The sequence below is a fragment of the Amblyomma americanum genome, chromosome 1, assembly GCF_052857255.1.
Source record: "Amblyomma americanum isolate KBUSLIRL-KWMA chromosome 1, ASM5285725v1, whole genome shotgun sequence".
Classification (NCBI taxonomy): Eukaryota; Metazoa; Arthropoda; class Arachnida; order Ixodida; family Ixodidae; genus Amblyomma; species Amblyomma americanum.
This window is the reverse complement of record NC_135497.1, coordinates 435,448,535-435,464,606: the sequence shown is the minus strand read 5'-3', so window position 1 is coordinate 435,464,606 and position 16,072 is coordinate 435,448,535. Positions and strand designations below refer to the sequence as shown.

The 16,072-nt window shown below is 53.0% G+C and overlaps 1 protein-coding gene across 1 annotated transcript; it reads right to left on the bottom strand.

The window, feature by feature from the left end:
* Positions 1-982: 982 nt before the first annotated feature.
* Positions 983-10,595, bottom strand: LOC144115898 (uncharacterized). The gene is made up of 6 exons (XM_077650528.1): positions 10,439-10,595; positions 5,816-5,866; positions 4,190-4,261; positions 3,123-3,182; positions 2,464-2,755; positions 983-1,203 (listed from the first exon to the last, which is right to left on the bottom strand). The coding sequence occupies exons 1-5, from the start codon at positions 10,523-10,525 to the stop codon at positions 2,501-2,503; spliced, it is 525 nt and encodes a 174-aa protein (XP_077506654.1). The 5' UTR covers positions 10,526-10,595; the 3' UTR covers positions 983-1,203; positions 2,464-2,500.
* Positions 10,596-16,072: the final 5,477 nt, after the last annotated feature.

The following is a 16,072-nucleotide window of genomic DNA, read 5'->3' as shown; positions in this document are numbered from 1 at the left end:
GCGCATTGTAGGACTTTGGTTTTTGTACTTCAATGTTCACCGCAACCAAGAATTGGCGCTTTCCTTGAAGGAGAAACCTCGCAAAATCTAAGGCAAAAATAAGGTGTCGCCTGCCTCCATAGCTTCCAGCCAGCCTCCATAGCTCCCAACGTGCCAGTAGAGCCCAGAAAAGAGGGAAAGCCTCAAGTCAATAAGGCGCGCTACTAAGAAACGCTGCTCCACGGGCGCTTTAAATGCACCGAGGACTGCGGAGCAAAGCATTCCGGAGAAGTTCGTGCGGCACGTAATATGCACAGCGGAACGCGACACCGGAGCAATCTGGCGCAGCCAGTCCAGTAGCCTGGCAAGGATCGGCCGCGCCGACTATAGCTGCGTGCCAAAACAAACGAACAAAAAAGTGTGTGTGTGTGTGTGGGGGGGGGGGGGGGGGGGGGGGGCTTCGCTTTCTATTTTTTTAGCGAGCCGTGACAAGTCCCGCACTATAGCAAACCAAAGGTTTTCGAATATGGCGTAGTCTTACCGATCGACAATTTTATACCGTTTCTAGTTTAGAGTGTTTAAAGCGTCAAACCTTGCAGCACTTGTGTCAGTTAAGGTGCCACTTGTTAGATCACCCCGGCCGCCTTGTTTGAGGCGCACCAAAAGCTGGATCTCCGACCTCACAAACGGCCGCGATAGCAGAGAGAGGGGCAGTTCCGCTAGAAGGCACTGGCTATTGTGGCAAAAGCCCAAGGAGGTCGCCGCCGTGTGACTCAAGCAGCGCGCCCACAAGGGGCCTTCCTTCCTGCCCTCCTTTCAGCGAGGCGGGCAGAATGTGGGACGCATCGTCGCGCGCACGCCAGCCTCACGGGGGAGTGACGCGGCGGCAACAGGAAGGGGCAAGCCAAACGGCGGGGAATCGCTTCTTTATTGACGACTGTGCGGGTCAAGGCTTTCGGTATTCCTTCTCCGGGAGAGTCCACTCTACAAGACTGTCGTGCTCTTTCCCTCGAGGGCCGTCCAATAGCGTTTCCCCTTTTGGTGGAGACGCCGAGTAGGAAGAAGGAAGCCGGCGTCCGAAGCAAGACAGAAAAGAACCCAGAGGAGCGTCTGTTTCAGCGGGGGGTCTGTTCAGCAGGAAGTCGGAAGAAACGAGGAAATGACTGGAAGCTGCAGAGCCCAGGCTGACGATTCATGATTTGGATCACAACGTTGCTTTGAGAACTGCAAGGGACACAACAAGAAACAGCCGGTCAGCGCTAGCGTGCAACAACCCTCTTGGCCGCCGCCGATTATCAGCGGCGCAAGGATCATCGGCGCATATGAATGCAACCGCGACAGACGCCTCCAACATCGGAGTATCACAGGCCGTTTGCTTCGGCTCATCACGACCGCGCCGCTGCGTGAATATCCGAAAGGAGTTTCGCCGAATCTGGCTCTCTCGTGAGTCCGCCCATTCATGTCCCCCTTTGGCCACACTGGGCTGTAAATCACAGCGCCCTTTCACGGGACCGGCCGGCCCGCTGTTTGCACCGGCGCTTCGCGAAAACCAGACAGATTGTAAGGAAGCGTTCGCTTCCTTTTCAACGCGCTCGTCAACGGCTGCGCGCGCGGTGCTCATCTACAGGCGGTGCTGTCATTCTCGTTTTCGGCCTTGGTCCTTTCAGACTGCGTCGGCCTTTAAGCAGCGCGCCGATATCTAGGCTTAGCACTGGACACGCCTTCCTTCCCACTGGCCCAGCAGCTTTTTCTTGCGCTCCCGCTATGCTGGCCTGCACTGCTGCCCGAGGAGTGGGCGCCTTTTTATGCGTGGCCCCATAATCCGTTCACAGGCGCGAGCTGCGATTTTGTCGTGTTCACTGCGCGAGCTTCCTGGAACTATGCGCAACTAGGCAAGTGCCAGGCAGGAAGGGCTTTGAATAAATTCCCCATATATGTTACAGAAACCCTCAATGTATACTGGAGAGTCTTGCTCGGCAGCACGTGTGTTATGCTCTCGTGGCAGGCGCACTTAAAACGGATGCGCTTCAAGGAGGAACTTGTTTTCCTGCCATATACTTTCTCGACACATGGCGCTAGCCGTGACTACTGCTGGCTCACTCGCAAATCCCATGCAACTGGAGATTCTTGGGAGGATAAGTATTGCGCATGTGTTAGGTCGGCTCTGTTTTGCAGTTAACCAACAACAAGGTGGTGTCTGGCGAGCAGCGGGGTATGAATTATGACGCGATAATTTATGCGTCATAAACGAAATGGAATTTTTGCACTAGTAGCGAAGATCGTGAGGCACTCGGGGAAGTTTGGTGCTCGAGCAGCGCAAAGAACAAACCAATTCCCGAAACAATTTCAAGACACAAGAGAAATAAAAAAAGGTGGAGTGCGAGGAATCAATGACCTGGCGACGCGTTTCTCCACTGCTAAGTTTATTCACCCACTCATTGGTACATGCAGCAGTGTCTAAGGCGCGAAGTCGCACTCGGTTACCTCGGAGTCAGCGAGAAGTTGGCTCGGCGGCGTTGGCTTAGCCGTGGGCCGGCGCGGCAGCTCCGCCCTGGGCACCCTGGATCTGGATGCCACAGATCTGGGAGATGTGGTAGTCCATGCAGGCCTGGTACAGCTGCACCTGGGCGACGAACTGGTGGGCGAACTTCTCCTCGGCCTCCTTCTTGCACTCGTCGTGCTTGGCGAGCACCTTGGGCTCGACGTCGGCGGCGAGCTTCTTGTTCAGGATCTCGGTCCTGGCACGGTCGAAGCGATACTGGCCGTTCTTGTTGAACTGCGGAGAGAAAAGGTGGCATCGCATCAGAGGGCGTCGACGTGCGCTACGCTCCGGAACGAATTCAAGTAGCTGATATCTCTGATCATATTCTTGCTCGCACTAGGAGCAGCCGACTTGGAAACGTGGCGCGTCGACACCTTAGCAATTTGAGGCTGCAGCCTTAGTTTTTCGCAACAAAACGAAACTGAACCAGGCACCTTCATAACAGCTGCTGAACGAAACGTACTCTATACATTTGAATGCGTTAAAATCTCCTGGAGCAGAAAGACTAGAAGGAGAGCGCGCTGGTTGAGGAGTCACCCCAGCAATTGCGTCGCTTAGACAGCTTCAGCGAATCGACCTCGCAAGTGCGCTGGACACTTACCCATCCCTCGCTGTGGAGAGCGCAAGTGGTGACATCCTCGCGGTGCTGCTGGATCACGGTCTGCGCAAAAAACAAGGACAAGCGAGCCTTGAGAATGCTGCCATCCCTCTAGACTGCGCGCTCAGACAGAGCCGCCTTTTCTGCCCTGTTCTCGCAGTAAGCACACCAACGAAGCACTCGCGCTGTGCTGAGTGCAGCTGCTCCATCCCACTAGAAGGTACGGCACTACGGTCGCGCTTCGCATTTTCCCGCATGGAAACGGCCCCGTGGAGGGAAAACTATCAGTCGAAAAAGAGCGCTTGGGCGCAATGTTACATATTGTGAAGTCAAGGCGAGCATTTCCAAAATATATGTTTGTGTTGCCGCCCGCCGGGTTTCGAACCCTAAATTGAATCTGACCTATCAGAAATGCAGAGTTGTGCAACGAATCGGGGTGGTTCCTTTTTATATTTCACTTTATTTTGATAAGTCTGTACTGCGGAGCAATTACTAGCAGCAATTGCAAGCCTAGACCAGACAGTAACCAGCAACAACAATAATGTGATATATTGTAGCACGTCCTCTGCCGAACTGCCCATTATTTTACAGGATGTGTACGCGTTTCTTTATTAAACGCCTCTTCACTTTCAGTGCTGCACAGGTGTTTTCTATTTGTGCATATTAAAAGTACAAATTTATGTAACGTCTTAACACTAAAGCCTGTGCGGAAACATTGGTTTCGGCACTTTAAAAGACAAAAATGGCAAACTGAAACAGATGCGGATCAACTCGAAATTCTATGTCAGCTAAAGGTTTCGACAACACGAATCTAACTGAGGCCGTAGGAGTAACAAGACTGTCGTGGCAGAAACTGTTCAGTGGGGACATATAGACTTGAATGGCGAATGCAGACATAACCGGCTGTCCCCTTTTTCGCAGCTCAGAGAGGGGTGCACGCACAACGCGCCTCGTGGTGACTCAACCTGCGGCGACTGCGGTTGCAACAGACGCCTACAGCGCGGTCTGCCACACGCAATACGCGAAACGCTTCACTACAATGGCGACGGTTAATCAGCGGCAGAACTCACCTCGTTAGCGTGCTCGACATCGGGAAGGGGCACCTTCTCGAGGCAGGTGTCAATGACTAGGGCCTTCTGTTGCTGTTGGAGGGAAGAGAAAAGGCTTCAAGTCACACAGTACAAAATCGGGGCAAGAAAACGAACGAGCATTTCTGCCTGCTGCTGGCAGACCGAATTACAAATGCACGGCGCTGGATCTAAAGATTCAACTTCAAGATACTCTTTTTCGGTTGTTTTTTTGGCAGCATCAAAGCGTTAATTACGACTACCTTGCCACGTGCCATAAGTCATTGCAACGACCTTCGAAATATTAATATCAATATCCGACAGTAAGCCGCGTTTAGACATTTGACATCCAGAGTACTGTATTGTTGTACACCCTAATGTGCACTTGCTTACTTCTATACAGATGCCCGATCTGGTTTGTATGCACAAACTGTTTAACTATTGCAAAAAGTTTGCTTTCATTATTAGTGATGACTATCTGCGTGTTATCTATTGTCAACAATTATATTGTTTCCTTTGCATACTTATTTTTGCTGTGTTACCATAGTTCATACATATCCCCTTCAAACAACGCTTCTATGCGGAGGCTGCGACGATTTTTAATACATAAAAAGAGCAGTGCGTTGTGCAAGGCTAAAAGTGAGACAGTAGCGTCCCACGCCGCTTTGCACAGCTATCAAAAACAATGTTATTCACCAATGTAACTACATAAGACTCATTCATCCAAACTTTAACCTTTCGTATGTTACGCCTTAAATGCTGCAGGGAGGGCGCAATATAATTTTGTTACGGCACATTTAACCCAAAAGAAAGAAAGGTTAAGACTACAACGTTCACGGAAGTTTGCACGTCTGTGGACTGAGCTTCTGCTCTGAAAATCTCGCGCCTCGCGTTGCGCTCTCGCTGAAGTCTCCCGCGGCGACTTGGCTTTGCAGCAGTCGTTATAGGCGCGAGCGAGCTGCCCTCTCTCGGACGGCACCGGATTATGGCCGAACAGATGCAAACATCGTTCAGAATGAAGCTAGCGGGCCACGAATTTTACTTTTTGAGCTTTCCGGGGTTATGTTCAAACTAAAATTGAAACTTTCTCGCCTACCTGCAAGGTTCGACACATATTTCACTTGATTTGCTCAAAAGTAAAGAAAAGAAAGATTAAAGAAAACTGTTTCAGTTTCATGCACACGAAGGAGGCGAGTGCGTCCATGTTGGGGCCGCGCTCCGAGCAAAGGAAGTGCTGAACACTTGACAGCGAACAGAACGGCTCCTGTCCTCGGCCGCTGTGCAGCGGCCGCCAATTCATTAACGCCTCTCTTCGTCAAGGACTCCGATGAAGTGAGCGCCGCCAGCCACAGCATTGGGAATGCGCTTGGGGCTCCCCCTCGCGTGTGGCTACCACATCCTTGGGCCTCCACGCTAATTGTTTCCGCTCTAATTTTTTCGAGCTTGCCACGCTGCGCTGGCCCGGAGGCAAGGTGACGCCACTGTAGGCGACGCGCTTGGCTGCGTTCAGTGCGCGTTTCTCGGCCATCAGCCGGCTTCCTGCCGGCGGCGGAAACAAGCGCTACCAAGTGGGCGGATAGGAAGGCCTTGCGGCACGCCTCTGCGTCGACGCAGTCCAGCGGCACTTACTCTTTCCTCCTTAGATGGCTGCAGCTGGGGGCACTTTCCCCAGTTGATGTCCTGCGAGAGAGAGAGAGAGAGGAAGAAAAAAAACATGTGAGACACACGACGCAGTCACTCAGTGAAAGCACACTGCGAGAGCTATATTCTCGCAACTTTTTGCAAAGACTGTAGTTATGAAACAAAGACCGCGGTGAACTTGGGAGAGGAACGCGTTCAGTGTGCCCCACCCGCTTTGAGGTCGCCGTCAGTGTGATCGCCGCCTCTCTCCCGCGGCAGGCGCCGAAGGGGGTCACCAGACCCTCCTCCGATCGGTGTCATCGCGGCGTCACCGACCCGTCGGCGCAGCGCATCCTCGCTATCGACCCACATCTGGCCGGACCCGATTTCCTTTCTTTCCGGCACTCTCGTTTGCGATCCGCCGCGGCTCGTGGGGCAAGATTGCGCGGACCAGTGAGACGGGCAGAGAGTCCGCAGGGCTCGAACACGACGGGCGAATGGCATTTATCATGGGCCTCGAGGGCTGTCCTGTCGCATTGGCGGACGGACACGTCGCGTGCAGTGGGTAATTAATTCGACAGCCCGAAGGAGCGAAAGCTTCCAAGCGATACGCCACGGAGCCCCGAGGTAAACTAGCCTATCTCGGGGTGGCATTGTCTTTTCCTGGTCGACGTGTGACGCCCGCGTCGAGGAAACAGAAGGCGGTCGCGATATCGGAAAGAGAAGAACGAGACCCAGTGCTCCCGTTGCCGACCGATCTCAAACCGGTCTTAAAGTAAAACGAAAAGCGCCGCCGGAGCACGCGATAGCATCGACGCTCTCGTCTTCTACGCCTTCCCTGGCACAATATGTGGATCACGGAGCGAAGACTTCTCTTCGAAGCGGCTAACTGTGCTTGCGGAATTCGCCGCCCGCTTTCACCTCCCGGGGTGACGCAACGCTTCCTCCAGCCGCCGGGAAAGATGGAAACGCGGGGCTAAAATCTGTCGCCGCGACGGCCGCTTCTGGTCAGTTAACCTTGCCGCGCTCATCGGGCTTCCAAGCTGAGCGATTGATTCTCACAAGGCACGGCGGGCGTTTGCGAAGACCCGTGCACTGTTTTTGCGGAGCCAGGGTTTAGCCGCGACCGTTAAGATAGCGCTCTCGCAAGGCGCGTCGCTCTCACGGACTCGATCCGAGACCGCAGCTTGACTGTTGAACTCCAGCATGTCCGTTCGAGCGGAGCCGCCGCCTTGAGCGAAATGGGAAGCTGTGAAAGGACGGGCGCGCTGAAAGAACTGGCTTCCTAAGCAGCTGGCACGCACTGATGCGCTCGTGATGGCGCTTCTGTTGCTTTCTTGCTGAGTCGGATCCTAGCGCGGCGCTAGCGATGACACCGTCCGCCTTTCGCCGAACGGAGCCCAAGTGAAAGCAGCGACACCTAATGTTGAGATCTAAAGGAGAGAGCGTTCGCGGCCTCCTCGCCTGGTCAAGGGCGGCTGCGCGCGTCGTTTGGGGCCACCCGAAGGACTTGCTGACATGTAGGAGAGGACTTCGCTCATAATTCACGGTACAGCGGTTATCAATATTTCGATATATGCATGTCATATGAGCACTGCAGCCGCGACTGTCACCGGTGGCTGCAGAGCACTTCTGGAGGATTTCGTGTTCCTCGCTGCGTAGCGTTTTGTATTTTCGACCGCATACCTCCGCGTCCTTCACCTTAGGAGCTGACACACCTCAAAAAGGCTTATTTTGTCTCATGTGTGTAAATGTAGACGTCTCGTTTTAGGAAGACAAAAGCACGCAGAAGCAGTGGTTGTCACGCAAGGTACCGTCACAGGGCACGCGCTACAGACCAGTCAGGTATCTTGCCAGGAAGTCTGCCGCTTCACGCGTTGTTTCAGGGTTTAGCGGCGACCAAAGCAAGCAGCTCAGACCAGCGACGAGACCCGAGCTCGGTTGTGCGCATCGCTCTGCCGGCGGCGCAGACCCTTGTCATTAGAGGTGCGGTGAGGTCAGCAGTGGTCCGCAAACCGTTTCACTGGCCGGGGGGCAAAACGAGCAGGAATCGAACTCGACTCTCATCACCGGTCCGGCAACCCGGCCTGTGCGCGCCGAGCGGTGCACGTGTCGCCTTATGGGTCCACCCCAAGGCCTTTCTCCCTTGAAAACTGGCCGCGAATAGGCGTAACCCCGTTTTAAAAAAAAAAAAAAGAGGGAGGGAGGGGTGGCTGCGCGAGGGGCTGTTGGGTAATCGCTGCGAGCGGGGAACTGGTTTCCACTGCTCCGAACGTCGACGAACGGTGCCGTAGCGGACGGTCGGCGCGTAACTAAATATAGACTAACCCGTTCGTGTGGTAGAAGGCGTGACCTGAGACGCGTGCCGCGCCACTCACTGCGCGCGTGCGCGGCGGCCGTGCATGATGAAGCGCTCTTTGTGGCTCTGCTATGCATCGAGTGGAGTTACGCCGGCTTCTCTCCGCCGAGATTAAGCGATCGAGTGCGGCGGCGCCGGTGGCCTGCTTTTGCGCGCGCCGAAGCTTTCTGGGGCGTCGTCGCAGTTCGGTCTAAGCCGCTGTCTCAGGGCCGTGATCAGTGGGCGGGTCATTGAAAGCTGCGCCAGGGTGCGACTGCAGGCCGGTGCTTGGGCAGCGCCAGAAGAGGTGCAACTGCGGGGGCACCGGCCGCAGCCGCATCCTTCTCTGCCCGGTACGTGCCCGTGATTTGGATCCAGGTCGTCTAAAATGGCTCTCGCTTAGCGCACTTTGGCAAAACTGCAATTTCGGCACCTCGCAACCACGAGACAGTCTTAACGAGCGGCCGGCCACCGAGCTCGTTTCACGGCCGTGAGGCGACCTCGGTTATGCCCCGCACGTCTTCGAAAGCTGCCGTGGGCTCCTCAGTTCTCCAGGCTGTCTGGCTCTGCTACGAAATTTTGTAAACCGCGCCTGGCCAATTTACAACTCGCTCGTTATTCGTCGACACTGTCCGGATGACGAGCTTTGCTGCTCTGAAACGCCTCTCCTTTCCTCTTTCAGGACATTTCAAATGCCACTGTGGCGCTTCGCAACACAACAGGTCGGTTAACGACCGATGGCGGTGTGCTGCACAACACACTTGAGCTGCAAGAGCTGCCCAGAGGGCCTGACCGCAATACCCTGAGAGGTGCTCTCGCATACGCCTAATGACACCCAAGCGGATACAAAAGAACGGGAGCGAGCCACTAGGCTAACACGATTATCGGCTCGGGTAGTCTGGTCAGCTCACCTCGGATTACTTTCTGACACAACGACGCGCCTCTGACGCCCGGCCTACGATTTGCTGCCCCACGCATTCTTTAGCAATGCTAATTGGCTCCAGGACGCAGAAGGCTGGTCCTTTGAAACTAGCCCACAGTTCCGAGCAGAAGTCAGGCATCAAGCTAGCTGGAACGACTGTATGCAAATCGGCAATCGTTGTCGATCTAGATTAATGGCACTGCGGACTGGCAAGTTTGAGCACTGCAGCAGGTCTGATTGGGTGTGTGCCGGCCTTAGCTGCGCCCATTTGTGTCGTAAGTTAATCAAATGCAGCCTTTGACGAGATACGTTGTGGCCATGATGATGGCTTTACTTCCGAAATTTAGGTAGGATATGCTACTTTGAATGAGGATGGCCTTTCTGATCATTTTCTAAGCATTAGATTTCTCTGCGACCCGTTCAGCACGTTAGCATAATGAGACCAAACCGATAGGTAACAATGCTCATCTTACAGCGCTGATTGTCACTGAGGTTACGCAAGGTTACCATAAACATTTAAGTTCGAATTGTGGACCCTTTTACATGCATCTAAAAGGCAAATATCACTTTCATGCCAGCGGCCGCCCTTTTCCATTTTTAAGCCTCGGGGACTCAGCTAATTTGCTTATTCTTCCACAGCGTGGCGCTCCTGCAAGCTGCAACGTGTTGCTCAGATCCACTTCCAAGTGCTCAGATGTTGCACGAGCCTGTTTCATTAAAAATAAATTTAAGAAATGGAAAGAGAATCTTTTTTGTATCATAAGAAAATGCGCTTTGTCCTTATCTCGCTGCAAATGATGCGATTAGTTGCAACGACGATCGGCGCACCTTTTGAGGACAGGTTGCACTAGACTAATTGAGAGCAGTCAATGGACGTAGAGGAAACCGCACGAGTAATTTTCATTACACGTCAGCATTTGCAAATATGTGTCAGCGGACTCTACCAAGCTCACAAAATGTACGCCTCGCACAATGTTTAGTACAGCCGGCAAAACAATGAAAAATAATTTGTTTGGACGCTTCCGACGTCGCAACTCTACAATGCAAGTCGGCGAGCAGTCTGTTCGTTTCGAAGCTTGGAACGCTTAGATCCCTTGAACGGAAAGGAATCGCGGGAGCAGTCTAGGACATTTTGCGCGCCCTAAGGGGTTCGAAATAGGCGGCAATGCCTGGCGACACAGAGCGGGATTCGGACAGATGCTCGCCAAAGTGCTTCGGTCTGGGCCAGAACAGAGAATCCTGCTTTGAGACCGTTGCGTCTCTCCGCAGAATGCTTTGCACAAGAAGCTAGCGCCCTCTACTTGGACTGCCGACTCTGGAGCAGGCATGGTTCACAGCGGCGGCACGTGGGCGGGTAACAGGGGATCCTTACCGGGCGCGGGGGCTCGGCCGCCGACTGGCAGTAGGCCGCCGGAAGGACGAGCACACAGAGGAGGAGGGCCGCCTTGAAAGCCACCATGTTTGCGCACGCTCAGTCGCTCCGCTGGGCTGATAGTGGAGAGAAGCTGACCGAACACCCGCGGCTACGCCGCTTATATAGGCGCCGCCGCCGCTTGCTCTGGGAACCAGGCTAGCCGGCCGGCCGCTGCTGCCGGCAGGCCATTGGGCTTTCCCCTGCTTCCCTCTCCCACCGCCGCCCTCTCCGGCGGCGGCCTCGCAGCTGCCAGACCCTCTTTCAAGGTCCGCTGGAGTTGTCTCTGATGGTCCACTATTCCTGGAACCGCGCTCCCTTCTTCCGACGGCCGCTTGCGTAACGCCGAGGAAATCAGCACCACCGCGTGCTGAGGTGGCAATCAATCCGCCGTCCTCGCACTTCACCCCTGCCTTCGTTGTTTTGCTGCTGCTGCTGCTGGCCTCGGCCAGGGGCGTGACGTGGACATTGGCCGGCTCATTTGCATGGAGCATATTTCTTGTTTCTTCCCTCGTGCCACCGCTTACTATACATATCGGCAGATTAGTCGATACGGATGCGCCTCCAAGGATCGCCTGGCGGCATCGTGTCCTTGAGAGACTGGCTCGGGATGCCTGCTCGCTCCTCTATTCTCGCGCCCTCACGTTAGACTATGAACTGGAATAGAGAGTTTCATGGCTGTTGCCACTGTGAGCGCGGCTCTGTCAGCCAGCCAGCAGGATCTCTGTTTTCTGCTCGAAGCTTTCTTTAGAACCACAGGGGCAGTCTCGGAAAGCCGTTTACAACATAGGCGTACAAGAGAGTTGGAAAAATAGTCTAGTTTGGCAGCACCCACGAAGGGCTTTAAATCATATAACATGTTCAGCTTTACAAAGCTCCCTGAGATTTTTTTTTTTGTTCTCTGTTCTCGGACTCGCAATGCATTTTTTTTTCTGGCAGCTATTAGGATCAAAGCAATGGCAAAAATTTACGGCACCTCATCGCCGGGGCGACAGCCAAAGCAAGGATACGCAAATAGGCCCTGTTTTCTAATAGCCACGAAGTATTGACCACGATGAAGTAATTTGGTATTTATAAATGTCTTGAACGACGACGCTACACTTATAACGTTGCCTTGTTGCTCTGCGGAGCACATTTTCAGAGCTTCAATTTTGAAGCCTCATTTCACGCAGTGGGAGAGTTTCTAACGTGTAATGTAATGAAAGCAACCTTGAAGGGCTGCTAGCAAAAAATTATTGTGAGAGTTGTGTGGCCCGATTTCCCTGCATGCGCAGGTGCTATTTTTAAAGTTCCAATAAAAAGCATTAAAATATCGTAGAACTAGCGCACCACTTCCAAAATCAGTGCTTCGCGAAATAAGCGTCAAAAACGCGTTTACATGGCCCGTACGCGCACAAAGAGATGTGCGGACGTCAGAGACTAACTTGCTTTTGGCGGCTCGTCAGAGCCAGAGCCGCATGTAATGCTTGTCCGTGTGCGAGATTAGCAGTTTTTCTCCGATGTGCTGCCTTTGATGTCATTTAAGGATTTGGCGCTGTTCGGAGTCGAAACCAAAGCTCAGTGAAGTAATTACTTGCTTTACGCGCGAGTTGGCACGAGAGTTGTCAGTACAACTTGTCATACGAAGCTAAAGAAATATCCCGTCGCTGCCTCTAAAAAGAGCAATAACATACTTTTAAACATGATCGAAAGCTATTTCGGTTAGTTTCATCGCATTATAAATGTTCCCAAACTACTGCATTCCTTGTAATTGGGCGCTTGTAGAAATGGGACGCACTTGATTGGTTTCCAGTGACAACTTGGGACAACTTGGCTCATTCCCCATATCAGGGTTTGCTATGACTCTCCAGCATTCAGGTCCTTGATTGTGAGTTTTTTTAAATTGTTACAGACCAAAGAGCAGTGCACTGTCGCTGGTGCCCACTCTCGTGACGGATTAACACCTCCCCCTTTTGCATCGGAACACTGGCAGCTGATGAGTTCCAGCCTCTCCCGACCCACTCTGTGAACTCGCGGCCCCTGCAACCCCACACAGACCACTGGCAGTGTCTTACATGCTCCGCTGGTAATGCGTCGATTCTTTGAGTAGCCGCAGAGACACTGTCCCGAGGTGAAGGATATTCCATTTACCTGCAGCGTGTTCATGGCGGAACCCGAAGCCTGAATCACGAGGGGGACCGCCCTAAAGGCGGCTCAGGACAAAAGTCTTACAAGGCTCTGTGGTAGCTGGTTTCTGAGCGGACCTCCAGCTGTCATGCCGCCTCTCATATGCAACAGCTCCCGACTTTAGCGTAGGCGTAAACGCTGCGCGATGGGCCAGTATCCCCATCTTTAGGCTAGGCCGTTTTGTCATGGCAGCCGTCAGTAAAGGGCTGTCTTCCTGTGCGTGACGGAAGAAGTTTTCTCAGGCCTCCATTGGAACATGTATGAGACAATGCCAGCGTTCTCATTTGGACGCCCAACCTGGCACTAAGGCCGCGCTTGAATGCCGTGCTATGTTCCCCAAATACGCATGGTTGATTCATCAACCGCGCTCGCAAAGAAGCCACGTCGGCCATTGCCTGATACAAGGATGAGGTGCCGTGAGAATTTGCCTGGTCGTCATTACTGCGGAGACTGCGGGCTTGCCAGACCACTCAATTTCCTCACTGGTGTAACCCTTAACTCTAGCGTTTAATGATGAGCACCGATTGCTACTAACGCAATACTGAGCCAGTGGCATCAACGGCAGCCTAAACCGTTACCTGTACAAGCCTCTGAAAGGCGAATCGCACCTGCCTGATGTTTCATGCTTTAACACCGGTGAATGGCCGACGAACAATGAGGTTTCTAAGCTCTCTGTTCTATTTTCTGCGATTTCAGGGGAACATTGTTATGACCAATCAGAGTGTAAATAACTACCATGGCAAGAGCGTTTTTCAAAACAGGTATTTTCTTCATAACAATGCAGTTCGAAGCCGTACTGTTTCTTATCGCCCACGGTGAGCCCGATAAACTTTGCGGGTGTTAATTGGTGCACGTAAGCTTTCAGACTTCTGGACGACGCACGCTCAGCGCGTCCATGCTGCGGATGGCATGTGAAATCTTTCGTGAGCCGTTCAGCAAATACAACGCGCCTTCTAGTTCAGTCGATCTCCTACGCGTTTTCGTCGTTGTCTTTTTTGTCTTTGGTCGAAAAGAGCGCCTGGAATTCTGCGGTTGCGTTTTTCCGCCGTGGACACATGGAGGTAGCTTTCCACCTTTAATTGCAGTTCCCGTGGTCGGCTTGGGATTTCAAAGCAAGGCATTCACGGTGCGGGCTAAGTGTCGCGGTCTTGTCCTCAGCTTGCGAGTTGAATGGCAAAAGCTAAAAAATGAAAATAATCTGCTTTGAAAGCGCCGTCTAGGACCACTGGTTTGCGCGTCAAATAATGAACTTGTGTTGTTACCTCGGCAACACCAGCCGAGTCGTAGCCAGCCATCAGAGAGCAATCTGACTTGACCATATACTAACTTCCGTCAAGGCGCCGAAATGTAACGTGCGACACTTACGGAAGGTCATTGTGCGGCTCGTGTTGTGCGGATTAGGATATTAAAAAGATATGGCGCTCAGAGTTGCGAAAAGACAGCAGTAGGAGGTGAACAGGTTCCATCGTCACAGTGTTTATTGCGATGCCGCATGAGGAAGAGAAAGAGAATAAACAAAGAAGTGACTCCGGCGTTTTTTTTTTTCTTGATTGAGAATGTTAGTGTTCTTCCTGTGAGAAATACTCTGAAAACACTGAGCGTCACCGATATTAACCATGAGACAAAAAAAAAGAGAAAGAGGAGTGCAGTTTTTTCCCTTTGTGAAAAATACTGCAATCCAGCGCAATGCGGGAAGCAGACTGGAGCATCGGGCTAGAATTGCACTGTCTTAGATGCACGGCGCCCACCCGTCGCCATCAACGTCGCCGTCTTTCGTGTCGGCCAGTTTCCTTTGCGTCGGCGAAGATTGGGGAATTGAGAGGACTCCCGGCTTAGCTTCTGCTTGACGACGATGCTTGTTTGTGAGACCGAAGTCTCCCCCAAGAAGTGAACGCTTCAGTCGGCGCCTTTCGCCTGTGGCGCGCGCTGCACATGTATGTGTCTGACGTTTGAGACATTGACGGGCAGTTGTCGCTTACGGCGGCGGCCGGATATACATGCCGCCCTCAAAAATCCTCAGACCGCAGCGTTCACTTGCTGCGGGTTTAGTGTCCCTTGAATGCTCCATGTAGCGGAGCATTCAAAGCACACGTCACGCAGCAAGCATCTCTACCGTGAGAAGAAACCTTCCTCTATGGATTCAAGACCTTTTGGTCCTTAATGGTGCGTTGATGGCTCCATTATGCCGTTCAAACGAAAAGCCTTTGGCCTGAACACTTTCGATTAAGACTGTACCGGCTCCAACTTTTCTTAAAAGAACTTAGTGCTGTATTTCTTATAACATGAGTCATGTGAATCGATGCTATAAAGTGTTTTATAATTATGTTTGCTTGCTGCATGTTGTCATGCACAAGGGGCCGCGTAACTTGTCATACCCATTTTGAGGCTTTTTGTCTACGGTCCTCAATATCACTGCATTGAATTCAGAAAGTAATGTTGCGAAGGATGTGTATAGCGGCAGTCCGATTGCAATGCAAGGAGGCGAATGCTATGAGGCAGCGCCAGAGACATTTTGTCCGAATAAACGGTGCTCGTACGAGGATACTGATATAAAATGCTTTTCGGAATCACGTCCCTTTATTACTTTGAAAAGGAGCTCGTGACATGAGTAACCACAGGGATGTCCGGAGCCAAATGAGCGGGAGGGGTTGTGTGGTCCGTTCGCAGTGCGAAAAAAAAAGTCGCCCTACGAAAAGCTATAGCTATGTGGGCTGTCCCCGTTCAAGAGACTCGATCCTGCGAAGGTTGGGTGCTCCTTTCCAGGAGAGGAAGAACGTATGCCTGTCGCAGTGCCTCTCACTCCTTCCTGCTTACAGGCTCTCAAAATGTGCTCAAATGCGCCAGTCTGGGCAAGTGTGCGGAATGTCCTTGGTATGTGCTGAACTTGGCTGGCACTGTAGACGCAGCTGCGCCTATGAGACACTGCGAACGACACGCTACTGACGCGCTCGATGATGCGACCTGGCGTGCTCTTGGCCGTTGCCGCATTTTTGGTTATAGCAGACTCGAACGACGCTGAGGTCATTAAAAACGGGTTGCGTACACAACGCGGATAGTCGCCGCTGACCTTGTCGGCGTGGAACGCGACAGGATACAAAATCGGCCCGCTATCCGCCGCAGCGCGTCCACGCCCTTAAAAAACGAAGAGCGCTGACCCCAAACTCCGCGAAACCGGCACTGCGCTGCTTTGTAGCGGCCGCACAAAGGAGGCGCCACAATGGGCCCCGTCGAAAGGCGCACAGACGTGTTGCGTGCGCGCCTATCCGCCGATGGCCAGCAGTGTGGCCGCACTCGAGGCGACAGAGTTTCGCGGCGCATCAAACACGCGTCTCGCGAACCTGTCCGACGGCAGAAGACGGCCTCGGGGGCGTCACGTGCGTCACGCTTGCGCCCAGCAAGTGGGCCTCGGGGGACCCGCTGCAAAGCCCC

Excerpts from the sequence above, each read along its gene's own strand:
- LOC144115898 (XM_077650528.1), bottom strand. The coding sequence starts at position 10,525 with ATGGTGGCTTTCAAGGCGGCCCTCCTCCTCTGTGTGCTCGTCCTTCCG. Across the intron at positions 4,262-5,815 it reads AGCCATCTAAGGAGGAAAGA|CAACAGAAGGCCCTAGTCAT; the intron begins GTAAGTGCCGCT and ends TCCCTCCAACAG. Across the intron at positions 2,756-3,122 it reads CTCTCCACAGCGAGGGATGG|TTCAACAAGAACGGCCAGTA; the intron begins GTAAGTGTCCAG and ends TTCTCTCCGCAG.